The sequence below is a fragment of the Pelmatolapia mariae genome, linkage group LG23 (genome assembly GCF_036321145.2).
Source record: "Pelmatolapia mariae isolate MD_Pm_ZW linkage group LG23, Pm_UMD_F_2, whole genome shotgun sequence".
Lineage (NCBI taxonomy): Eukaryota > Metazoa > Chordata > Actinopteri > Cichliformes > Cichlidae > Pelmatolapia > Pelmatolapia mariae.
The window spans coordinates 46,931,462-46,959,324 of record NC_086246.1 but is presented as its reverse complement, the minus strand read 5'-3'; the positions used below and the strand labels follow the sequence as shown (position 1 = coordinate 46,959,324).

The window sequence follows — 27,863 nt, the reverse complement described above, 5'->3', positions numbered from 1 at the left end:
TCAAGGTTTCAGCTGTTAAAAAATTAAAAATTAATATACTTGGTAGGTGGTAAATCAAAATTACTGTTACTCCATATCTTCTGGATGGGTATACAGGTGCTTTTAAGAACAATACCAGTACCGATATTTCGAGATTTAAATAGCAGTTATACTGGCTAATACTTTTTTCCTTTTCAAGCATATGAAACATAAACAGTGTGGCTATTTATGAGTTCTTACTAAGACATTATGACAACGCAGTTTACAGAGCCATTGAAAATCCCAATACCTGAAATGCAGTTGAGGGAAGGAAGACGTGTACCGTATTTTTCGGGCTATAAGGCACACTTAAAACTAAAATTTTGTGCCTTATAATCCGGTGTGCCTTATGTTTGAATTCTGGGTGTGCTTACTGACCTCGAACCGATTTTATGTGGTACACGGCGCTCAAAAATCTGTCAAAAAATGTTTTAGTACGACTTTGGTAAGCTACGAAGCCGCACCGGTTGATGGATTGTCGGAGCATTACGGCTACCGTAGTCAGGAGCCTCACGGAGTAATCTGAGTCCAAAACTCCGTCCGCTTCAGGTCCCAAAGTCAAACGAACACTGCGGCATCACTGAGAGTTAAAAACTGTCTTAATTCTTTCATCTTTTTTAAAAAAAATGATCAGCGTGGCTGCTTTCCCAGGTGTAACAATTAAGTTTAACATCCAGGAATCCATGAAAACAGAATTTATGAAATTTAACAGAGTTAGAAGTTAGCAGGAAGTTAGCTCGCTAGTTTCCACCTAAACATGATGTGCCATGCTCTGACTGAGAGATTTCTGAATAAATTAAGACGTACAGCTCTGCTATCACTTCCAACATAAATCAAGATAGAAAACGAAACAGCAGTGAGGTTTGCAAGTTTGCTGAAGTTGGACTAGCTGGTATATAATGATGTACTTCGTGATCGCTAGCGACACAGCTGCTATGTTAGCATAACATAAACACAGTGAAGCTGGAGGATGAACGCTAACTTTTTTCCACTCGATAAAAGTTAATGTGAGGGTTCCCGATGGTTAGGGACAAATGCAATCGCATGGAAGGATGCTGTAAACGGACCAAGCTTCAGTCAGGAGAACAACTGAGATAATCCATCCACAATACGAGGTTAGTCATTAATATACTGCAACAACATGGGAATAGAGCAGCTGTGAGAGAATTCAACATTAATGAATCAATGGTACAGAAGTGGAGGAAGCAAGAAGAATGAGTTGAGAAAAGTTTGACTTATCTGACTGTTTTGTTTCGCTTAATGCACCTTATGGTCCGAAAAATACGGTACATTAAAGTTATGCAAAAAGTTGAGATGACAAGAAAACGGGGAAAAATGAACATAAAAGAAAAACTGAATTAAAGTAAGCAGAAGTAAGGCAAACCAATGAAAACATGGGACATAAGAGGGAGGTGAGAATGGAAACACAAGAGGACAAATATAACACTGTAAAGACATCCAAAGGTGAGCAGGGAGCGGCACATAGAGCCATGGAGGTATCCTTTCTCTTTTATTCCCCGTGTCTCACCTCTCCTTGCCCCTCACCCTCTGCCAGGACATACCAGGTGGCGAGGAAAACAAGCGAGACGCAGCATTGCTGATTGACAGAACAATTACTGCTAACACTCACCCGGATGGAGAGACAGACATCTCCAAATAGAATTTCACTAAGCTATTGCATCACACGCTTACAGGAAGGATTGTGGTTGAGAAGCAAAACGACGCTGACTGACTCATCGACTGACTAACTCTGTCTGCCTCTTGGAGCTGAGCACAATTGCTTGAAAAGCAGGCCTCTGTTTTATTGTTGACTCCTATAAAGAAAAGGGGGGAAAAGCATTTACCCTTGCCCAAGGTTGACTGGTTCTAACTTTAGAAGCAATATTTGGCAACCTATTTCCTCCAACTCTGACTGTTCATCTGCTGGCTCAGTTAGAGGTGTAGCTATTTTTATCCATATACCTACTGAGTGGCAAAAAACTGGAAAGTTAATTAAAAGGCACACTGCAGATCTTTATATTCCCGATATTTTTTGGGGGAATTCAAATTCCCAATAATATCCAAAACAAATGTAAAATCTAAATTATCTGCTGTATAGTGTAAAGCTTAAAGAATTTGCAAAACAAAACTTTATTTATGACACTGGCTGGTTATGAAGCCACTCAGTTGCTAGACTAATTGCTGTATCGTAGCCCAGATCAGAGTTATTGATCGTAAAGTTAATCGATCACTTATCAACCAAACAGTCTCCACTCTGGGGTTCATAAATGTGAGAATTTACACTACAAACTGATGTTTGGGGGCTAGACTGTGGGAAAAATAAAACAAGACATCTGAAGTGGTTGCGCTGGACTCTGTGACTTATTATTAACATATAAACTTTAAACTTTTTTTAAAATCTGCATGTTAAATGAAACAAAAAATAACTGCTAGCAGTAGCCCTCGTATGCAAGGCTGAAAATATCTTCCACTTTCTGTGCCGTCGTCCTGTGCTCTCTAGTCTTACCCCACTCCCACACGAGACTCTGCATGAGGCATCTGCCGGTTGATGCAGTCAGTCTCATGCAACCGTCTTGGCCATTACCCCACCCCACGGCATTCTGGCCTCCAGCAGCTGCATTACACCACGCTCTTTGACTTTCTAATTAGCTTATCCCAGAAAATAAGGATGCTGAGCAATTCTTTGCTCTAGCAGTCTAACAACTAGCAGACCGCAGGGAGTGCGGTTGGCACCTAGTGTCACCAAGGGGGCTGTTGTGTTCGACAGACTAGTACGAGAAAATATGGCTCACTCTCTTTCCTTTGACTTGCAAACACTGAACTTTAAATCGATTTGTAATTCCACGAGCCAAGTCGCAGTACCAAATAAGACACAAATGTTATGACAAAAGGAACCTCTTTGCTAAAGCTGATGGTCAACTCAATCTTGAAAAACTTCCTTGGTAATCATTAATTTAAACTGTAGTCATTTTAAATTAGTTTATTCAACAACATATATGCAACCTATAGCTCTGTTTCAATGTGATAAAATACAGTGTCAGCTCACAGCTGGAGGAGTCATGGAAGAAAAAGGGATGGAGTAAGGGATGGAGGACAGATTCTTCCACCTGTAGCAACAAACGTCCTGCTGGACTGTAATCTGCCAGTTGTCTCTCTCTGAAATGCCCAGCTTAGCCGAGGCCAGCTGAGCCCTGCAGCCTCTAGCACCAAACGATCCTGGGGCCCCAGGACATAAGGCACCTGCACAGGGAGATAAAGGCTTCAACTCCTGAGCTAATACTGACGATTCTTTTGATAAATACAGACATTGGGTGGTGGGCGTTGGGAGTCGGAGGGCAACCTTTTCCCGCTCCCCTCCCCCGTCTACCTGTCTCAGTAATCTCTTTCTTGTACTTTGTGTTTTTCTTCCTCTATCCTTTCCGTCTTTTTCTGCAAGTCTCCCCCTCTCTTTCCATCTCTCTCTCTTTCTCTCTCTCGTACCTTCTTCATCCTGTGTTGTGTGAGTTTGGATCAGACAGGCGAAGCTCTCCATGCTCTGCCTTTTTATTTATTCCATATCTGTAGCTGTCAAAAAGAAGATTGCTACTTTAGGAGCTGTCTGCACTTTGTTGTGCTCATGGAAAGTCAAATAGAGGAGGTTGTGTTAAAAGCATCTTGACCACTTTGTGGGGACACAAACAATGTCAGCTGTGGTCCTGGACGCCCCTGACAGTGGAAAATGTCTCTACGAGTGCAGGAGACATTATGCCCCCTTAGACGCCACAGTGCTGAGAGGAGTGGTTAAAACAGTATTAGCCTGAGGAGGTAAATGGAGTCAGGCCTCAGTAACGTCACCTCCTGCTGCGTCTGTCACTTAAACACTTTTTTACGAGCGCTGATTGGAACATAAACATGCGCAAGGTTGCATGATTAGTGTATTTAGAAAAGCTTTGGGAACTAAATGACCCAATGAGGGCTCTGCGCAGATTAACTCCTCAGCAATTCAAGATTATGTCAAATGAGAAGTTAAGGCTATGCAGATCCAGGTTTTCGTCACCTGGGACATTAATTACTTGAAATTATCTTATAAATTACTGTGGATTTAAACTGTCTTCACAGTAGCCTATTTGGAAGTATAAATAAACTTACCTGAAAAAAAAACCCACACAGATTTTAAAGCAAACGGCTGCTAGCTTCACTTGTAAATCAGTCAGTGGCAGGAGGAGACAATGGGAGAGGCTAGTGCGCTGTGATAAAGCCATACCCCTACACGCACAACAGACAAACTTGCAACTACTACATAAAATCAAAACAGAAGGAGCCAGGAGGCCGAGCTAAGCTGCATCGTGTTGTTCTGTACTGTACTGCAGACAGCAGTTCATCTTTCCACGTCTCTGGTGTCGTGCCCATTGTCTCTTCCCATTAGCCTGCGACCGGCATGCTACGGCATGGTCGGTGCGAGCGCTAGGCTAGCAGACGCACACAGCTCAGGGTGGCAGATGCCTGGCGTTTCTGCGGATGCCCTCCATCAACTGATGACAGATGTCAGGGCTTCTCTTGGATGGCAACACTTCATCACGCTATTCTGTTCTTCGCCCCACTGGATACACCAGTCTGCTTGGCAGACGCTACGCCCAACCCCACCGCACCCTCCCTGTTCCCTCCTGCCACACCTATCCATTCACACGCACGCACGCACGCACGCACGCACGCACACACACACACATATATATGCATGCAACCACACACACACATTTCTGCATCCATCAGTCAAGCGTTATTACATCAGACAGCCATCATACTGGCAACCAATGGATCACATGCTAATGCACCCAGACACATCCACTCTGGAAATCTAAAGTATCAGTCTTTAGGGTGTGTGTGTGTGCTTAGGAATGTGTGGGTCAGCTGCCAGGTGGAGAAGAAAAGTATTTCAAAGTTGCAGAAAGTCTATAAATACTCTGTTCTAGTAGGACAATATTAAACAACAATCGGAGCACTAATTTTTTAACATACTGCTTCTAGGAATGCTGCTTATGTCGTTGCAAACTTACCATTTTGGCCTGCTGGTAGACTTCACTACAGGGGACATGCCGTCTCTGTACAGGCTCTTTGTCTTGGAGAAGTTGACCACATTGAAAATGACCCTCTGAAAGAAAAAACATTAAAAATTCTCAAAGCTAGTAGCAGCATAAAGACAAGTGGGTTCCAGACAGAGTTATCATAAGGGTTTTAAATGGTTTTTTTTAGTTTTTAAATTCTGGTTTTCAAATCAGTTTAGTTTCAGTTTCAAAGAGTGTATAATTTTAACTATTTTTTTTCTATTACTTTCAGTGTTAGTTCTAGTCTGTCTTATAACAGTAGAATAATGCGGTAAATAAATCAAACAACGTCAGACACACTTCCCTAACTTAACGAACACAGAGCCTCTGTGTGCTTGTGTAGAGATTAACTTTTTGTACGTTAAAAAATACAATTGCAGTTATTCTGATGAGTTTTATGGCTTAGTCACAACTGAATAAAATGTCTAGTTTCCAATGATGCAAGGATTAATTTTTTTGTATTTGGTGACTGATTGGAAGTAATTACAGGGACCACCTGGTTGCCCAGAGGATAAGCATTCAGCAACTTCAACCTGTCTCCAAGCAATTGGAACCAACTTGGACAAACTTCAGTCACTCTTAGATTGACTGGAGAAAGTTTGCAAATAACTGCCATCTAATTTTTAAATGCAGAAAGATCGCCAACATGTTGGAATCAATACGAATTAGTTTGCACGGATGAATGCAACTCATCTGCGATGCATGTCACTGTTTGTGGAGGAAATTCTGAATTTCAGTTTCAAATCTGTGAAATTCGGCTGGGATTTGAGTGTAAGCAGTCGATGTTCAGTTCTGCTTAACGTGAATTTCTCTGTATGAAAATGGAAACAGATTTGTAACAGATGGTATCAGATGTGTTATTTTTCTGATTTATCACACTTATTATTGTATAATTATAATATTAGAAAAAACAGATTGTATGTAACTGACAACTTGGCCTATTCAATCACAAACTATATCTGTGATTGAACTATATTTTTTATACTACTTATACGGCAACTGTCGACTCTGTTATCTGTTACGGTATCAGTACATGGTTTGGCAACCTTTCTGTCAAGCTGAGATCCCAAATTCAAAATTTGATTAAAAGATGGTTGGGATGCTCCCTTCATCTTCCCTCCAGGAGACAGCCGAAGAGTCAGAGGTAAGGTAAGCCACCGCCGGCTTACGACACCAACTGTCTGCCATCTATAATCCAGTTTTGAGATCCCTTCCCAGACGCCTTAACTCCCACTCACATCCTGGGCCATTTGACCTCAGTAAGTCACATGATAGGGTGGGGCTAGGTTTCACAATGAGTTCACCCGAAACCTTGGCTGATTGTGAACCACACCCGTTTTCACACCTTGGCTCGTGTGATTAGGTAGAGCATCAATAGGGGGTCCATGTCCCTCTTGGGGAGACACTCCCATAGGGCTTAAATCTGGGACTCTCCACCATTTGACCCTTGAACTGAAGAAGCTTCTCGGATGAGAGGTGAAACGTCTTAAAGCAAATGATAAATGGTAAATATTTGTATAGCGCTTTACTTAGTCCCTAAGGACCCCAAAGCGCTTTACACTACATTCAGTCATCCACACATTCCCACACACATTCACACACTGGTGATGGCAAGCTACATTGTAGCCACAGCTGCCCTGGGGCGCACTGACAGAGGCGAGGCTGCCGGACACTGGCACCACCGGGCCCTCTGACCACCACCAGTGGGCAACAGGTGAAGTGTCTTGCCCAAGGACACAACGACCAAGACTCTCGGAGCCGGGGCTCGAACCGGCAACCTTCCGATTACAAGACAAACTGCCAACTCTTGAGCCACGATCGCCCCAGCAACTTAAAGAAGTCCAGATGCTTTTCTTTCCAAGCTCATTAGACTACGATGACCTGGATGACTGAGAACTTTCTCAAACTGTAAGTTAAATAGGTTTCAATTTTCTGTAGCACCATTATCAATCAACTTATAGAATGGTAACAAGTAAAATTGTAAATGAGTGTTTGCATATGTGTGTCATCTTACATGATGTGTTTTCCTCATTTGTCCTATTTTTTATTTTATTTGTCCTTTATTTATCCAGGTAAAAAATCTCATTGAGATTAAAAATCTCATTTTCAACAGAGATCGATCGATCTATCGGTCTATCTGTCTATCTATCTGTCTATCTGTCTGTCTATCTGTCTATCTATCTATCTATCTATCTATCTAATTTTATAATTGTCTGGATGCACCAAGGAAGCGGTGGTTGCAGCCCTGTCCCTGTCTTGGAAGCAACCATTCCAAATGCAATGAGAATGTAAGATTATTGCTTGATTGCAATAATTTTGGTCTTGCCACAGTCTTTAACCACTGTTTTCCCTAATGTACCTGTAGCATAAAGGTTAGTTTTTATTTTAGTTTTTCTAAAATACCCTTTTGGGTTTTTTTGTTTGTAGTAGTGCAACATATCACCGAAGTAAAAAAATATAGTGCAAAAACGATGGTTGGAAGAAGACAATGAGAAAATCAGCAGCTGTAAAGATATGAGACGTTCAAATATACAGAAAAAAATATTATTTGCATTTCGATTAAGAAAAAGGAACTTAACACCCTGTCCGGCCTTCAGGAATGGCAGAATACAATTTTACAAACAACTTTTTTTCAACACAAAACCATCACAGGCCTGGGTTTCTATGTGATTATAATTATTAGAATCCAGCTAGACGTGAAGTTTAAAGAAATAAAAACAACCCCTTTCCAATCATTTCTGCCACATGTTGCATGAAAAAGACTAAAAAATATAAACCTGTAACTGAAGAAAAATCTCAGATGGAGGTTGTCAGAGCAACACAGATAACATACAAAATCGCAAAAGATTAACATTACAGTTAGGAAATAAGGCAGCTTTAATATCCTGCAGATGATCCCATGTTGTGGTAACAAAGTTCCCGATAAAAGGCAGCAGCTCCGAGGAGTGCCAGCCTCTAATCTGGGAGGACATTATGGTTCTCCCCATAGGGATGCTGCCAGGCCCAAAACATTAAGCTCTGCCTGGAGCGCAGAGGAAAGTCATGGTGTCTGGCGTTTCACCTCCTCTGGTCTGGTCTACTTTTTACAGCTAGAATATTTTGGAACAGCCCTTCCCTCATTCCTCCACTGTGATTAGGATCAGGACGAGTGGGAAAATGTGGAGGGAGAAATAAATCAATATATTTTTGAAAAAGTCAAATGAAATGAATGGCAATGGTAATGCTGCGGTGAGCTAAATGAATCCTATTGATGGGGCATATCAAATTACCAACTAAGTCCAGGTGGTGGAAGTTAACTGGATGCTACTGAAATCCTATTACAGACTCCCCACCCTTCTCTCCCTCCGCTTCTTTCTCCTCTCCCTCCCCCTCATTCATTTCTCCCCTTTTTTTCCTGTCTAGCATCAGAGGAATGGGGATTGCGGATTGTGGCAGGCTGATTCAGACTTAGGTAAAATGACATCTAACTGATGTTGAGACTGGCAGCAGGCTCCTGTAGCAGGGAGATAAGACCATTGCTGCTGGCATTTCAATTACACTTTACTGCCCCGCACATCTGTTGCGAGAGCTACTTTTCAGCCTTTTCCCCTCAGGCAAATACAGCCTTACTCTGACTCCACTGGCTTTCTTTGACTGCACAGCCTCTTTCCTCATTCTTTATCCACAACAAATTCAGATTGTCTTCCTTCTTAGATTCACTCTACCCACTGTTTGTAATCTATTTGTTCGGCCTGTTTAACTCAGAGGGAGCTAAGACTGGACAGATGACAGAGACACAGGCACAAGGAAGAAATAGACGACTTAATCACAGGCACAGTGAAACACAAAACGAGAGTGAGAGACAGGCGAGGAGAAAAAAAGTAGTCAGGTAGATACACCAGAACACACAGAAAGACAAAGTGACAGGAAGATAATTGCACAACTGAGATAAACAGGGGTGAAAGAAAGCTATCGTGGATAGGAATGGAAAATACCTTTGCTGCATGGACTCATGGTAACAGGTGGACTGGTATGTAGGTAGACAGGGAGGAATACAAGTCTCCAGCTCTTTTTGATTTGTGAAATTGGATTAGAAAGTCAGTGTGTAATCTATTAAACAAGAGGAGTGCTTAAAAGCAGGGTATCACTGGACCACTTACGTACGAGACAAATGAAAGAAGATGTGTATTACAACTTTCAACATTCGGGGTTACATTATTCCATTGGATCTCTGTCTGCTATTTTAGCGTAAAAACAGATGTTTAGTGGAGGCTTGACGATTTTTTAGTATTAAAATCATTTGAAGGTATGCCATTTCATTTATCTGCCTAAAACTACTCTACAGAGGAAAGACAAGAACATAACAAACGAAAGATCACAGTTAGTGGTGTACTACAGCAGACAAGTCATTACAGATGTTATGGACTTATCCAAGGCTGCATCAATTCTGGCAGTCAATTTACAATATGTTCTCTTAAATACTAAAAGAAGCAATGAAACCCTCCACTCTTATATCTGGTCTTGCACTACAAGGCACACATCATTTCATAATTGTAACATGCTATTCTTCTGCACTTTCACTGGCCATGCAACTCAATTGGAAGGACTGTCTCCCTTTAACCTTGGATTACAAAAAAACTCAAACACAACGCAATCTTTTGAAATCCAGCACGCATTCTCCTTGATGATTTTTTGTGCAGAAAAACAGAAGCAGTTGTAACATGTAACTTCTGAATTGTTCAGTCGTGATGTGCTTTTCTTTTTCTACCATGTTTTTTTTTACGTTTGCCTTGAGTTTTTGGTAGCGTTTGCATCAGTTTTTGTAAACATAATAGTGCAAAAAGTTTCGAACAACTTTTGATCAAACTCTGTAGGGGTGGAGTGTGACAATAAAAGTGATTTGATTTGATTTTGATTTGAGAGTGGGGTCATGTTAACAATCTATTAAAATTTGACGAAAATCCACCAAAGTCTTCAAGGTCAGCTTAGCCATTTATTGGTTGAACATTGAGAAATGAGTGTAGTGCGTATTGTCAACATATAGAAAGTACTGTGCAGAGATTTAAATATGTCACATTTGACTTCTTCAAGGTCAATAAATTGTACTGATTACATAGGGGAGGATATGTGGTAAATATCACATTACTTTCAGCTACTGACCTTTTCTACAAAATGAAACTTTCATAAAATGTCTTTTATCTTTAAAACTAACTTCTTAAAAAATTTGTCTGTTGGATTCTTAATACTTAATACTATTCCCTTAAAAGTAAGTACTGCTCAGAGACTGAGCTACCATGGTGAAGGTTTGCACTCTTGGAGCGCTTATCGTTTCTGTTTTGTTTTTTTTACTTAAAAAAGTCTAAGTCTGGTTTGGTGGGTAAGTGGTTGTGTGATGCATCTATAAATGGGCTAAGCGGACAGTTGAGATTACAACAGATGCAGAACACTGTTTATATATTCTATACTGTGAAAATATCCAGTAAAAAAAAAACTTTGAACAGAAAAGATTGCACCCTATTTAGACCTGAGAGTAATTTTCTCCTCAAGTATAAATTTAAGAGTCTAAACAAACTTGAATGCAGTTTTATGAGGTTTTGTTTAAGCACACTCAAAGGGCCAGTGCCATTTTGGTGTTCCTTTCCTAAGAAGGAAAGGTGTTTGTGTTTCCATCTTCTTATCACATGTGCAAGCACAAAGATAATTCTTGTGGTTTTGGATGACAGATTCTGTTTCCTATTTCACTTTTTATTTTTTTTTACCCATGGGATTACAATATCCTGCTTAATGAAGAGAGTGATTTCTTGTTTTAATGTTGCACTGCTCTCCCTTAAAACTCTGCAAGATTTTCTCTGCTCATGTTCAAAACTGCACGTCTGCCCTCAAACGCACGCTCCTCCTTGCACAGATTTCCTGAGCTTCAACTTAACCGATGGTCCTTCTTGGATTCAAGATGCTTCTGTTTGTTCAAAAAATGTGTGATCTGAGAGCTCTGCTTTCAGATGCTGTGAGTAACATCAACTGGTTTGTTTCTCAGGTCACCAAACGTTTACTGCATGTCATGTCATCTCTTTCTGCTATCCAAAAAATGTAAAAAAATAAAATAAAATAAAAAACCCAATGAAAAGAAAAAATCAACTTAAAAAAATGGTGTGAAAACCCTATCAAATTACTGACAGATATGATGGTAAAGAAATGACTCTTTTCCTGGTGCTTTAAAAGTATGTTTGCAGTACTTTTCAATGCATCTTTTCAGTACCGCCCTTTAACAGGGTTCATCCACTAACACCTTTCATGACTTTAATATTGTAACAACTCCACAGGAGAGAGAACAAAAATGCAGGACACACCAGAGGCAGAGAGAGTAAAATCCAAATCCTTTAATCCAGGCCTAGTTCATACATGGAAGTGCAGTCGGTAGGAGCAAAGAATTGCAGCAAGAGACAAGCAAAATGGTCCAGAAAGAGGTAAAAGCCAAAAGATCATACATGAGACAGAAAAATCAAGGAATAAGTGTAACTACTATGAGATATACAAAATCAAGCTGGAACACTTGATTACAAATTAGAAGTGTTGGACAGAAAACAACAATATAAGCTAAATTCTAAGAATCTTGTGGACGCTGTATAATGTGAAAAAAAAACAGAACGCAGTCATCTGCAAATCTTATAAATCCATAGTTTATTCACGGTAGAGAACTGAAAACACATTTAATGTTTAAACTGAGCTTATTTTTGATTTGATGTCAACAAAACATGTCAAAAATGTTGGGATGGGGGTAACAAAAGACGTGGTACTAGTGGACAGAGTGACAAATCTGCAAAAAACACAACTAAATTGTGCTGCAGCAAAGACTTTGAATATGCCATCATCTACAGTACAATAATATCATCTAAAGATTCCAGGCATCTAAAGAAATCTGTTTGCAAGGGTCAAGGCTGAAAATCAATACAGGATGCTTTTGATCTTCAGGTCCTCAGGCAACACTACATTAAAAAACGTATGATTCTGGCAGGTAAAGTCACTGCATGAGCTCAGAAACACTTCCAGTAATCACTGTCCAATAGCGCAGGGCAATATAGCCAAAAAATATTTATCACGATATATATATTTGAAAATTTATATATAATATAAATTATATACGATATAATTGGTGCGAGACAAAATACTTTACAACTCCACAACTTTATTAGTGCAAAAAAACCCATCAATTTATTTTCACATAAACAAGCAGCTGTTTTTTATGGGCATTAAAGCTATCTAAAAATTTAACAGTGCAAATGCAAATTCCTTCCTGACAGTTTAGCCAAAAGGCATTTCCAGTGGAAATGGGCTGACATATACTGAGCATAACCATGTATAATATCCACAAAAGTTAAAAAAGAGGTGCTTTGCAACATGAAACCGCAATGTGCTAAATAAATAAGTCAACCATGTATTTTTTGGACCATAAGGCGCATTAAGCAAAACAAAACAGTCAGATAAGTCAAACTTTACTCAACTCATTCATCTTGCTTCCTCCACTTCTGTACCATTGATTCAATAATGCTGAATTCTCTCGCAGCTGCTCTATTCCCGTGTTCTACTGTGTGACTGATAGCCTTGAGTTTAAAATCCGCTTCATACGCATATCTCTTAACAGGTGCAATTTTGGGGTCCTTATACACACACAATACGGTAATATTATGTTGAAAAACAGTACGTATTACTCCGCGAGGCTCTTGACTACGGTAGCCGTAATGCTCCGACAATCCATCAAGCGGAGCAGCTTCATAGCTTACCAAAGTCGTACCAAAACATTTTTGACCGATTTTTGAGCGCCGTGTACCACATAAAATCATTTTGAGGTCAGTAAGCACAACCGGAATTCATACATAAGTCGCACCGCATAATAAGGCGCATTGTCGATTTTTGAGAAAATTAAAGGCTTTTAAGAGCGCCTTATAGTCTGAAAAATACGGTAATAACGACCGCCCGCTTGCATGTTCTACAAAAAGAAGTACTTTGGTGGCTATCTGACGGACAAAAGCCAAACCAGTTCCACACCACTGAAGTTGCACCAGAATTGGTTTTTAAAAACCAATTCTGGCTCATCTGTTTCATTCAATGATCTGCTTTTGCCCTTGTCATTCTCTGTCGCCGCCATGCTTTTTCCACCATGTGCGCATGAAAACAAAGGCACTGCGCATGTGTGTTTTACCCATATTCTATCGCGATATTTCATTTTCTTATCATTGCCCAACATTATACCGGTATTACGTGGAACAGTATAATATGGCCATGCCCTACTGCCCAACCTGATATCACGGCAATAGTATAATAGACACGCGAGTCCACCGTGTCTGTTTCACACTTTGCCCTTTCAAAACATGAAATGTACACGCCTGCAGAAGTTGCAGTAACATCAGAGGGAGATATTTTACTTCAAGCCAACATGAAAATAACCACGGGAAAGCATTTAAACAGACATTATTAACACATTTACATGTATATATGTATTAGACACCTAGCTTAATCGTTTCTGACAATTAAGGACCCTGGACTGTACTTAATACGTTTTTTTGCTCACTACCGACTTTGAGACTTTATATATATTTTCTCCGCTGCTGGTAATGCAGTTTTTGCATGCAGTAATGCAACTTACTGCATAGAGAGGCAAAGCATGTAATGGACACGTTGGACTGGCATGTCTGTTGCTGTGATACTGGGTTGCATTATCTGTGAGCACACTTTGCCGTGCCATCCAAAAGCACTGTGTTCATTACAGGTTTTATGGTAATATATGCTCCCATCCAGATGTCTTTTTCAGAGAAGGCCTTGCATATTTCAGCAAGACGAAGTAAAACTGCATGCCACATCTATTACCACAGCATGGCTTCATAGTAAAGCAGTCCAGGTGCTAAACTGGCCTGCTGGATTGTTATGGTGCCAAAATCCTATATCAGACAAGAGTGGGACAACATTCCTCTCCAAAAAGAGCAACAACTGGTCTCCAAATGGAAGAACTAAAACTGACAGGAAAACTGACCAATGATTACAAACTATAATAGGAAATGCCTTGAAACTAACAAAAATCTAAAACTATAAAAAAAAATGCCTTTATGTTGAGTGAGTTTCATACCGAAAACCTTTGCTATAAACAATGTATTTTACAAACAAAAAAAGCAAAGCAATTCACAGCAGTAGCCAAAAAGCAGGATAAAAATCCACCAAATGGATAAAACTTTTTATCCATAACAGCAAATGAACTGTACAACAGAAAAGGCAAATGCTATTTATGGTCTCCTCACAACAATGATACGAAAAATAAACTGGGCCAATATGGCATGTTTGTTAATACAGGGATACACATGTTAATGTGATCTCTGGTCTCCCACTCAGAGACACAGGTTTCCGAGTGTCCAGCATTCAGACGGCTACCTGAGGACACTCATGTGAGAGAAAATCTGCTCACACAAATACTGTCAATAATGCCCGTGCAATGTTCTTAAGACGATTAAACTTGTCAGGTAGTCGAGCTTTTCAGTTCAGTCAGCTGCATTTCGATGTCCTCTGTGTCCAGCCAGTTAAAGAGAGACAAATCCAGCTGCTCATTAAAGCTTTCTGGTTTGACCAGAAAAGAAAACATTGGTCCATACACCTGAAAGTCCTGAAAACGCATAGTGAATTCTGTCTTGAGTCTTCGAATGTATCTATGTATTTCTGTGGTGCTGATGCTTTGCGGAGCGGACAGCTCCTGAAGCATTTGAAGTGTCGGAATGTGGAAATTTCAGCATCGCTTGAAATAACTGCCAGCTAGCAACGTCCCTCTCACCGGTACGTGAAGTTATTTTTGGCCAATTACAAGTTGAATCTGGTAGTTGGGGTTGTTGGCTAAGATGCCGTCATTAAGAAGCGGCACAACTAATGTGTCTATCTCAGATTAATTCACTGCGTGTCGTGCCCAGGGCTGGACTGGGGCAAAAATCGGCCCGGGCATTTTGACTAGAGACCGGCCCACCAGGTATTACAGGAAAAGCCATAAAGCCTTTGAATGAAAACAAATGCTGTTGTGACAGTGATGTACACTGTCTTGTTGGTATATGTATGATTTCTATACATTTTACATCAGATAAAAACTTTGGTTGTAAGCTTCAGATAATTATTTATTAAAAGCTAGACATTTGAAATGAGAATAAGAAAGAAAAGTATTTCTTTGTGCCCCCCTCTCCCTGTTAATGCCCTACCTGGCCCCCTGGCAAAACTTTGCTAGACCCGCCCCTGCACAGTTACCAGCTGTCAGCTACCTAGAAAAGGATCCTGGTGTTATTTGTCTCTCAGAAACAGTTCATAACTTCCCTTCAACTCATTCATGTCACCTAAAAGGTAAACCTGTTTCTCCATCACCTGTTCAGCTCTGATGGTTCAGTAAGGACATCTCCTGGTTTCATCTTCATGTTTCCCTCTCACCAGATAACCAAACTGATATCATGACCAGCAGCTTTTACAGCTGTGGCTCCAGCAAACATCAGCTGATACTAGAAATTAATATTAAATAAATTCTACAACAGCTGATCAAGCTTAAACGTGCTGCTGTTGTTTAACACGACCTCCGCTGGTTTCCTCTTTCTGGCGCAAAGTGGGCGATAAACAAGCAAGAGAGAAAAGCCGATCAGCTGATCATTGATCAGTTTCATGATTGAAGTAGCAACAGGAGAGGGAGGGGGAGAGAATGAGAGAAGAACAGGCAGCTGTGCAGCGTAAAGAAACAGAATAACTCCAGCTTTGTGTCTTTTTCCATTCTAGCTGAAGTACAGGACAAACTGTGTTCCTTTTCAGCTCAATACGAAACGCGTAATATTTTCTCTGAATGAGGGACCATTCCATTTTTTAAGGGGCGGTTGGCAACTCTACTAACTAACCTTATGAATAAAATAAAGTTCACTATCAGTAACATCATAGCACCGACCCAGCTGTATAGAAACTCTGTCATGCTAGCTAGTACGCAGTACGAGTTATTGTATCTGACAGTAAAAATTTAGCACAACGAAAACAAACTACACCTAAACTTGGTTTATATCTGACACAGATAGATTGAAGTTCAGTTCACCTGACACTCGGACCGGCGGTCGCCTCGGGTCTCTCCTCCTCCTGCCTCCCCTTTCCCTCATCCACCTGCTGGCCTCTGTAGAAGCTCCGCCATAGCCACCACCAAACAACTGAGTTATTTTTACACAGCAGCCAGCATCTGGCCAATCCACCACCTCTCATTGTTCATGCCGTTACAAAAAACCAAAAACAACAACAACAAAAAACCCCAATCAACCCATAAAAACGAAAAATCACCATCGCTGGATAACCAGTCCAGCTATGGTCGTGCCATCAGTTAACCCTTCGTGTGCCATCTGTGGAACGCGTGCCCAGAGTTGCCGACCCCTGTACCAGAGAAACACCCATTTCACCAGCAAACACAAACAACACAGCACAGTAAGTGTGTGCAAGTAGCATGATATCTGAGTGTGGATGTGAACTTTTGAGCGAAGCCTGAGCACATCTGAGCATTGCTGTGTTTCCTTTTTTGCACGCTTGTCAGACTTACATATTTCAAATCGTTGAACAAATTTTAATATTAGGCAAAGATAACCAGAGTAAATACAAAGTGCAGTTTTTAAATGATGATTAAATTATTTTGTTGATATAGTATCATCAAGGTGCTTAATATTGTAAGGTAAAGACTACAAAAATACAGAGCACTGTATGTGTGGCAGAGGTGTGGTCCCTGGCTCAGCTGCATGAGGGGTGGTGCAGTGAGCTCAACGGGCGGTGCCATGGAGGTTGGAGGAACAGGTGAAGGTGATTCATCTAACAAGGTCTTTCCCTTTTTATAGCGAGGTCGGAGACCAAAAGAGGAGGTGTGTGTGAGGACAGCTGGAGAGCTGACCACGCTGGGACATTGGTCACAAATAAAGCCATAAACAACTGTGTGGGGTCCGAGTTATTCACAGTATGCTCTAGGTAAGACTGATGGGTGCCCTTTAAATAAGGTATATAAATTAATAACAAGGAAAACCTGGAGCCATTGCAGAGAAACGTGAGTGATATGATATGACCATATAGGAATTTCTCTGTTTACTAAGTCATGTCAGTGGACAGATATCCACCAATCCTACACTTAGATCTGATCTCCATCCAAATCTGGCTCAACAGGTTAGACTGGTCAACTGATTTTTGAACAATGCTCATCTATGGTGCCAATCAATTCAATTAAATTCCATGTTGATCAGTGTTGAACACGCCACATGTCAGCAACAGTGCATCAGGAGAGCTAACATAGTTAAAAGCAAGAGGTCAGCAGTTGTGAGGTATTTCACGCTGGCTACACAAACAACTTCTCTCTTGTATGTTTGCAATAATGTTTACATGGCTGAAGAAGCTGAAATGACGATGCTTTCGTTCTCTCCTACTCACTCATGCTTACTTTCATTAAGTTTAGTGTAACACTTGTGGTGTACACATAACACACTATCATTTTCAATATATTGTCCACTTCACCTTTCCACTGCACAAACAATGAGCATACTGAAATATTTTTTATTTTATTTCTCCTTGTCCATTTGTTATCTATGATTTCAGTAATAAACACCAGTTCATTTTGTATTTTTTTTGTTGTTAGATCGCATTTTACAAAGTTAGGAAAAGCAATATTTAAGTCGAGCCCGGTGCTGCGTTGCCATAAAAGAATGAAAGAGATTAATTCCCGTTCTTTTTTCCTTTGAGTAAAAAAACACGGGTTAATAAATTAACACTGCTAATCGATCAGTACTGAGTTTTGATGGATAGACAAAGCCAAGATATTGTGATCAATGTAGATAGAGATCCTTTATTAATCCTTTGCAGGAAATTACATTTCAATGGCAGCTTCCACACAGACACAACATCACACAACAAAACAATATTAATTTCTAATAAGGTTAAGAATGAATGAATGAATAAATAAAGGAGCTAGTAAATAACACGTGCAAATATGCAAAATAAAAATTAAAAAACTGAGTCGGATTGGTGCATCTGTAACCATCCCCGTTTGGTTTATATAAGTCACAGCAAAAAGAAGAGTGCTACTGCTATCCTGCATGTGTCTCAATTAGCGCTGCATATTTAAACGTTGCAAACTACCGAAAAAAGCAGTGAAATTCTGTGTGTTTATGAGTATAGTGTAACAGTAACTATAATTCAGATTCTGTCTCTCCCTTTCACACTCTCTGTCTGACACACACACACACATACACACACACACACACGGAATTTCATAGAATTAGAATCAAACAAAGTGCTGCGGGGCCAATTCTCCCGATCGTTAAAACTTACTCACAACCAAGACTAATTTAGAAGTCACCACGTGTGTTGAGTATTGGTGAGCGCGCAACCGTCTGCACATGTGTGCTACCCTGGAAGATTTAATTAGGCTGGGAGCAGTTAGAAAAGATTAACATCCATCCTGTCTGAGCTGTCATGTCCACAGAGCGTGTCAAAACCCTGCACCGTCCTCATCACTGATGAATGGCAAACTGGAACAGGTGTCTCTGCGGTGTCTCTCTCACACACACACACAAACATTGCAGAGACACCCTATAGATATGACAGCAGACATCCTTAAGCGTGGGATGCGAGAATCAGACTAATAAGATTTCTGCAAACGACCGTTCTAAATGAAATGTTGTCATGAGAAGAAATATTTACAAACCTGGCATGAAGGCATTTTTGTCTGGATTATACCAGTTGAACCTCATTTGGCTAACAGAATCATGCGACATGCAAAACTTAAATGAACCTTAATGGTGCAATAAGTAAGATTTTCACTCTCTCACAGCAGCAAATAACTATAATGTATCTGCAGGGACTTAATGAGGTAGTTAATCAAAACCAATGACTCAAGAAATGCTTCCTTGCTAAGCAAAAAAGAAAAAAAATAGAATCTTGAATTTAGCACTTCTTCTGAAACTGATTCATCTGAGCACAGTGTCGCAGGTGTTTGAGTGTGAGCTGTGCATCAGTGTTAAAGGAAGAACAGACATCTCATTCAACTGGCTTTAAATACATGTCTAAAAAGCTGATTTCTAGCACCAACCTCATTGTTAACCTTTAAATAGAGACCACTAGCAGTCGGTCGGCCACAGGACTTGGCACTAAAATAGCTCCGTTGGAGCCGCTTTGGGATAGGATTGCATTTAGGACCAAATGCTGTTTTTTGATCTCCATTGATCCAGCGTGTGGCCGGATAGCATTCCTTCCTGGAAGGAGTTTGGATGAATTATTAAAGAAACCGTTCTAAATGTGTAGATCAAGACCTCTGCAGAGAGCGTGAGCACTTTGTCCTCTGGGCGGTGTTGGTTGAGGAGAAACATAATAATGGAGCAAAAATGTGAAAATCGCTACTGAACAGACTTTTAAAAGCACTCTAATTAAACACCTGTAGGTTTATTAACTTAAATTATTGATGCATTGCATTGATCAAATTTATTAGTACGAAGAGTTGGATTTTATTTCATTTTAAAGAAAACAGAATGAGTGCTTCCAAGAAAAGAAGGGCTTTTTACTGATATATACTAACATAATGGTTTAAATAAACCTGTGATATCTTAACAGGTGCATGACTAAGCATCCCCACTGAAATGTTTTTACAGCTCTATAGAAACCAGGTGAGAATACCTGTTAGACTGATTTTTCTTTGTTTTGTTTTATGCACAAAGAAATAAAGATATAAGTGAAGATTTTAATGTGCAGAGTGTCTATGTTGTTACTGCAGGAGGCTTTCAGCTTAGGGAGACGGTGCTATTATAATTTTGGCAGGAATCCATTGTGCTGATGGGTCTATGTGCAAGAAACTGAAAACTGAAACTGCTCCAAAGAATCTCACACTGGAGCAAATTGAGATGTTTTACTTCGAATCGCAGAAACATTGTTACTCCCACAGTACTGCACACGAAATTCTGTCTGCTGGTCTAAACAAACCAAACAGCAATTCAGCTAAGACAACATCAGACATTAGGCGAAGTTTACCTGCAACCCTCGCCAAACTGTGGTTCACTGAATCACCTTGGCTGCATTGTGATTTCGTCACAGCGTAACACGAGCGAGCAGATCTGTGAGGCCTGTCCGTAGCCATCAGAGATAGGCAGGCTGATAGCTGCTGGCAGCTCTGCCTGTTCCCCTCTTGTTGTCTTTGATCAGTCTGATCAGTGACGCACAGCACGCCAGCTACTCACAGTGGTGGGACTAACTGACATCACTAGGAGGACAATACACACACACACACACACCTGGAGTTCCACCCAACCAATCATAAATGCAAATACCGTATAGTGCAGATAATTATGGTTAAAACAGATTCCATTTGATACAAAAAAGAACAATTTTTAAATAATATCAGATAAACTGAATGAGTCTAAATTAATCAGTTACAATTAAAAAGATCACCAATGGCAAGAATGTGAACATTTCTACTGAATGGAGGTATAAAACAACTCTAATATAAACTATAGATGCATTGCACTGATCCTAATGCGTTAATGTGAAGAGTTGGATTTTATTTCATTATAAAAAAAACATTTTTATAGCATATTTCATATTTGTGTAAAGAAATTTGCTGCACATGCTGTTGGAATCAGAAACCAAGCAGTGAAATGATGACTAATAACAGCTGACTGTAGCTCATCATAACAACAACGTTAAAGAAAATGTTTGCAGACACCTGATGTAGTGATTTGTGTTGAACAAGAAAAACCACTGGAACTGACAGTATACAACCGGCAACTGATTAGTATGACAATCTGGAACTGTGTTATTTATTTACTTATTAACTAAATTAACTATAAGAACTGAAAACATGTAAACATTTCCCAAAGAGTAAGAGCATCTTTAATATAAATGAAAAAATGTAAGTGCAAATGAGGAATGTAGTCTGGGCCATTCTGAATACTGCAGAACTTTTTACTCTTGTATCAGTGGCAATTAAGGCAGTACTGGTGCATGTCACAGTTGCTCTACTTTACTGTGAGAACATTATGCAAGTTACCCAAATATTCAGTGTGTTTCAGTAACCGATGTCACTTCCTGGCAGGTGCCATTTAAAACTGATACGATATGGACAGATAACGAAATTTAGCACCTGTCACTTAGGTTAACACCTCTGGAAAGAAGCTGTGCTAGCCGTAGCTCTATGAAAGTTTTCAGTTTTACACGCTCTACCATCACTTCTATAATAGTACATGACAATACAATTTAACAGATTATAGTGGCTCCACTGTGTAGATTGTGTGGAAAAACAACAATTACACATTCGTCTAACACGTGAAATGTCAGATTTTCAAGACTGGGAGGAGACACAAATCCCTTGGAGGTTATGTCAGGAAGGGCATCTGTGGTAAATATATAGATAAAAATTCAAATCTAGTAAATCAGATATGCCGAGCCATCCACTGCGGTGAGCCTTTGTGAATGAAGATGCACCTAAAATAAGCTTTCTACAATTCAATACAACATGATAACACACTTTCCTAAGTAGTTGCTAACACTGCAAAGACTATATGGCTATAAATAGGCACAATGAGGCAACGAAGAGGCTGTAAACAAACCCAAATTGTTTAGAGGAAAAGCACAGGCAGACAGCCTACCAGATTATATACTTGCAGTTTCCTGTCTAATTAAAATAGGTTTCTAGTCCAAATAAAGTAGCTTAGATAATGTAAGAACACTTTCATTCTCAGTGACTGACTGTCCATATTTGTTGGACCCAGTTATACATTTTTAATTAGCTACTTTTTCACCGCAGTCTCATCTGCCTCTACTTCAGTGAGCACATTGTTACCATAACCAAAAGAGTGTGTGGTTAAAGCTCTGAAAATAAATCCCAAAGTTTTAATAAACTGTAGTTTTCATTTCGGCCTAACATGGTCCACAAACTAGCAAGGCCATTCAGCTGAATGTATATGAGACACAGGTAACAACTGTAAAAGAAAAAGGCAGTTTAATCTATCTAAAATGTTGCTGCTTTCTTATTCCAGCACTTACAGAAAAACAGGAAGACCTTTTCATTGCTTTTGGGGTGATTCCCCGGGGTGACATTGTGTCGGAGGCCTGCTGAAGCAGGGCAGCTCAGCTGTGGCTAAGCTGCTGCAAAGCCTGGTGACAGTGAGGAAGGTTGGAAGGCAGGTGGGGATAGGTGGGGATAACAGTATGACAGGGGAACACTAAGGGACCGTTTGAGGGCCTGTGGGAGAGGACGGAGGTGCGTGTGTGTTTGTTTAAGTGCGCGCACATTTACATGTTAGGAACGAGACAGACAGGCATGACTCCTTCGGGAGCACATGCATGACCTTCAGTAAGTCTGCTATACATAACTTGACACATTGTTCACAAAGTCGTGTGACGACAATGTCACCCAGTGCAACTAAATGTCAGCAATGTCACTTACACAGGCAGTAGTCAGACACACACACGCATACACACACTTTGCTATTCCTGATCCTTCTTACCTTCCCGCCTTTTCTTCTTTACCACAGTGTAATGTTGTTGCTGACAGTTTCAGTCCCCAATGACCAATGTCAACTCAAGGTGCTGACACAAGGATGAGGAGGAAGATGGGACCCTTTAAACGCAATACAGGTACACAAACACAAAGATGCAGAGAAAGAGGCTGTGCCCTGCCACCTTCTGCTTCTCAGCCAATCTTCACATGCAAACCGGCAAAACAACACAGTAATATTCCTAAAGTAGTTTTGGTGTGTTTGTACTCAGTCTGAGATGCCCTGTGGAAAAGTGAGCTAATATGCGGGGGAAGTTGTGAGATACCTAGCTATTGATCCTGGGGGCCACGAGTCCCAGCAGCAGCCTTTTAAATGTCAGCTTTTAATTTCCTTCTCCCTCCTTCACTGAAAAAGATTTATTCAAAGCAGTGCTGTTCCAGCAGATATCAGATAGCATGGTGACAGTCTTTTAAAGAGCTTTTGTTTGGTTTAGGCATTCATGGCTTTTTGTATCAGACTCTTTTATTCAGCCAGAGGAGGAGGAAGTTTCTGCATTGGGCAAAGAGTTGAAAGGCAATCTCCCCCTTCCATTGTAAAGCGATGTACAACTGGAACTTCTTTAATTAGGGCTTCTATCGTACTGAGTGACAGCAACAGCCAATACCCTCCAGACACTGATGGAGGTCACACACACGCACAGACACAAGCACGCAGCCACATATGGCACATACATACACGCAGATTAACAAACAGTAGAACTGAAAAACGGTAGCTCTTGGTGTTATGAATGCATATTTTGCAGCCTGCACAAACAATGAGAAACAGATAAACACCTTTTATTGCTCTTATTTAGCTACCAAACCGCACAGTGCACAAGCTTAAGCGGACTATAGGTAGTCAACTAAAGGATGGTACATCCATGTTGTGCTTTTATAATAATAGTGTGTGTGCGCGTGCACACAGGAGTGCTCATTTTGAAGTCGATATATCTAGATCGCGTCATGGTCAGATAGCCAGAGATTGTCAGATATGTGGAGACTTTATGTCTGTTTAATTGACAGGCTGTTTGGCCTCTCTCTTATAATAAGACTCCATCCAGTTCCCCTATTATCACCATCCTGCCGATGCCTACCATCACAGTCATGAACACACCAAGTATGAAAGTAGCCTTTATTTCCATTTGACACAACTCTGTACGTGTCTTCTAAAGACGAAATTGTTAGCCTGATATGAGAGAAAACTGTCAGCTCGTAAAAACAGTTCGTCTTTTCACCCCATTCACAACCGGATGTTTAAAATATACATGTCGCCGCATGCAGCTTCAACAACATGATATTGTGTGTTAATCCTGCCCATGGTGCTGATAGGCTAATAGTTGGCAAATCTGTGAACTTTCTTTTAAGTCAAGCAAGTTCTCTGACTCTCCAGAGCCCGATATTATCTGAAAATCTGAAAATTTAAAAAGTAAAGAAGAAAAGTGAAGGGAGAAATGTAATTAAATCATCTAATGAGTGTTGACTTTGCCATAGGATAACTTCCCTGTTGGCAACACGTGTTTGGAACAACCCTTCTGATCCAAGGAGATTAGGGCAGAGCAAAAATGGGTTAATAAATGTGATGTGACCCTGAGTGGTAAAAAAGACGGGTGGATGATGTACCGTGTGTTGTGTAATGATGCTAGATGACTCAGTCAACTCTGGAAAATTGTGGTTTCATTTCAACGTTTAACCTCCTAGGGCCTGCCGTCCACATATGTGGACATCACATTTTTGGTTATTTTGACCAAAATACTCAATTTTGCTCTACATGGGCTGATATCCACTTACGAGGACATTATACTGCTACTGTTCTATCAAAATTTTAAATGAATATCTTCATTTGTGTCTCATATTTGTCTTAAAAACAAAAATAAGGTAAAAAAAAAATCTGGAAATTCTTTGTTTTTACATTCATCGGGCCCCAATATGCCCAAATATCAAAGAGAAATTAGAAATGCATGTCGTGGAAGAGTTCGGGCCTTAGGAGGTTAATGAACTGTGTAAATTCAAACAGCGCAAAAGTTGTATATGAGCATGACGTGGAATATTTCTGTTATTTTCTTTGTTCCATCATATCTCCGTTGGGGTTGAGTTAGGAAAGGCGTCCAAAATAAAACCCCGTCAAACACGCAGAGCTAATCGCTGTGGCCACTCCTCGTGACAACAGAGCAGTACTTTCTTTTTTTACTTAGTTCTAGCAGATATATCTTACTTTAAGAGCAAATTTAGGTAAGAAATCAAATAAAATCAAATGTCATCACCCTTTTTCATATTCACTGTAAAAACATTTATCATCTGCAAAATGATGCAGGATTTTGTCTGTTTCACAACACCTTATATGAAAGAAGTTACTCATGAATATTGGTGTAATTTTTTCAGTACGCACGCCATCATGAAACAGATCTAAACTAACATTAATAAAGGCTCCATTGCCATGGGTAAACCCTACCTTAGAAAGATAACAGTAGCTTCCAAGGCAACAATAGAAAGTAAATAATATAACTTTTTACTAATTCCATACCATGATATTAAAAAGGCGACTTGCAGAAAACAAGTTACCACGTTTTTTCCCAGATAGAGCCTCATGTTCTTGCTCTATTGCTGCGACGAGGACAGAGCTAGTTCCAGACTGTCCACCTCCACTCCCTCAGTAGCATCACTGCCGCTGCCATAGGCACTCAGTGAGGGATGAACACAGGAGCTGTAAAAGCCAACTGCTGCACTTCTCCCCTTTTCTCCTTCCGTTCCCTCAAGACATTTATCTTCTCACCTTCTTTTTCCACTTCCCCTTCTGCTTTAAACATGGAAGAGTTAATTTGCTCATTCTGCAAGCAGCATCTCATTCTATTTATCTTTCTTCTTGTGTTTTCCCCCCCTCTCTCTCTCAGGCAGGGCTGTGCTGTCAGGCCCTTCCAGAGCAGCGGGGTTGTCAGGAGTGATGGATGACTATCAACCTTCTGCTGTCTTCCACTACGCTCCTGGGAGATTTACAGGCTCGCTGACTACCAGGCATGAAAACCAATCTCTCTTTCTCATTCTTCCCTCCCTTCCTCCATCCATGCCTGCCTCGCTCCTTCCGTCTCACACCCTCCGTTTCAACATCTCGTCCGTTGCAAAAAAAAAAAAAATCTTTCGTAATGGAGAGATGTGCGCTAAACAACATCGAAATTTGTGTGTGGACACAGGCAAGCGATTGCTCCTCTTGAGGGTTATTGTGGATGTGTCAGAGGGGAATAGCATGTTCAGAATGATACGCTCGGTCTTTGACAGCCTATCTTGCCCATCTTCATCTTCATCTTCCCCATTGCTTCCAGCTCCTTCACAAACTTACAGCACATACATCCATCCACATTCTTCTTGCTGTTAGTAATTATAGCATCGGAGAAAGGTGCCAGGCTAATTGCTGTCCCAAAATAGTAATTGCTTTATTATCGCAACCATTTTTGGTAATGATCGTTCAAAGGCATTATGTTAATGCAATTAAATGGTTTCATTATTATTCTTGCTAGCACTAATTGACAGTACTTTCGAGGCTGGATCCCTAAATAAAGTTGTATTGAAAAACTCCTGCAATGAGCAGAGAGCGGAAGAATAAAGTCACAGATGGAGTAAACTTTTGTAAACCATTTCGCCACCTGCTCAGAAAGCTACAGGTTGGGTTGTGATGAATGTACTCAAACAACAAAACTGACCTGTAAAATAACGTGTACTGCAATCGCTACAATAATATATCAGAAAAATACCTCAAATCTCATGAGAGCGAGCCGAGGTCAGATATTTATTTGACCAAAAACTGAAATCAACTAAGACATCATTCCTCCAAAATTATGTCTGTCTGCGAAACTGAAAACCATTTCCTGTAACCACTACCTTTCAAAAGCTGTCTAGGGAGGAAACCCATATTTGCATTCATTTGCAAATTCTGCAAAGGAACCATGCTGGCTAGTGGAATAAATATGAGCTTTAATATGCACACGGTGCTGACACCACTCTTTAAAAAAAAGAAGAAAAAAGTAATGAACGTAAATGACATGTAAATGTTATTTAGATTGCTATCTAATAGCATGCAAAGCTGCACCGAGTCTTACCTTATCAAATATTTGAATTAAAAAAAGTGGCCCCACCTCAAGCTTGGCCTGTTTATAGCAGTCGTACCTCTGAGCATGTCTGTTTGTATGCATGTGAGTGTGCATGCCTCAGTGGGCTCTGTACTCCATGATGATCTCTGGTCCTATCTGTCAACGCACTACATAGCTGATAGTGTATGAAGTAAACACACATACGATGCTTTTATTGACATTTGGCGGGCTCATTAAAATTGGATCACATCTCGAGGGGACAGCCTGAGAAGAGTTCCTGTTCCCTGTGCATAGAGTATGACGCTTAGCTTTTGTTTTATATTGCACAGTGGCGTTCTTAGCTTTTTACCTATCAGGTCTTTATTTGTGCTGAATGAAAGGCTGGACTGGCATCTGATACAGAAATCCATGAACCTTATGTACTGCATTTGGATTTACTTTTATTATAAAACATGAAAAAGACCGTGACACGAATAGATGGGCTATCCTAGAATAAAGCAGGGATAGCGCAGCTGATCTATCCTCTGAAAACAAGCTATAGCCCTGAGTGTGCAAGGTTATAATAGGTCAAAAACTCGATTTTGCCACCAGCACTGTTTCACGCCTGCACTGCTGTAATATCAGGCATCAGAGTAAATATGGTTTTTTTTGTTTTCTTCCACAATCTGCATTAATTAGAAAAGCACCCCCCTTGGTCAGGCACCACACTACTGCCAGGAGCCACGGGGCGAAAAATGAGTCATTTTGAAATGAATAATGGATTTGTGTCTGCAGGGAGAGCAGAGGATTCACAGAAGTGTGAGTGTTTGACTGCGAGTGTGTGCGTGTGTGTCAACTAGTGCGAGTGTGTGTGAGCCCCTCCTTGGGTCTATTAATACATCCTCGCTGGCTATTTTGCTCAGCCACCCCAAATTCCCCCTTACCGTACTTTTCCTTAGTCATTTCACGACGACGTGAATATGCAGATGAGAGAACGGGACGGCGCGCAGGGAGGAGTGTAGCAATAAAATCATAAATAAACAGGAGCTTTGGGGGTTTTCCTGCCACACTAACTGCTGCCTTTTGACCTCAGGCGGTCTGCGGAGGGCAGGGATGATAGATCTGCCCTTCGCTGTCCTACAGCTGTTCACACATCAGCAGCAGAAGTTCCAATTAAAACACTGAAGGGGC

General features: G+C 40.5%; 1 protein-coding gene across 1 annotated transcript in view; it reads right to left on the bottom strand.

Moving 5' to 3' along the window:
* LOC134620049 (cytosolic carboxypeptidase 6) overlaps nt 1–27,863 on the bottom strand; it is a 359,217-nt gene that overhangs the window by 203,985 nt on the left and 127,369 nt on the right. The window contains exon 4 of the mRNA XM_063465948.1: nt 5,052–5,146. Within this exon, the coding sequence (XP_063322018.1) occupies nt 5,052–5,146 (95 nt within the window). The remainder of the gene's footprint in view (nt 1–5,051; nt 5,147–27,863) is intronic.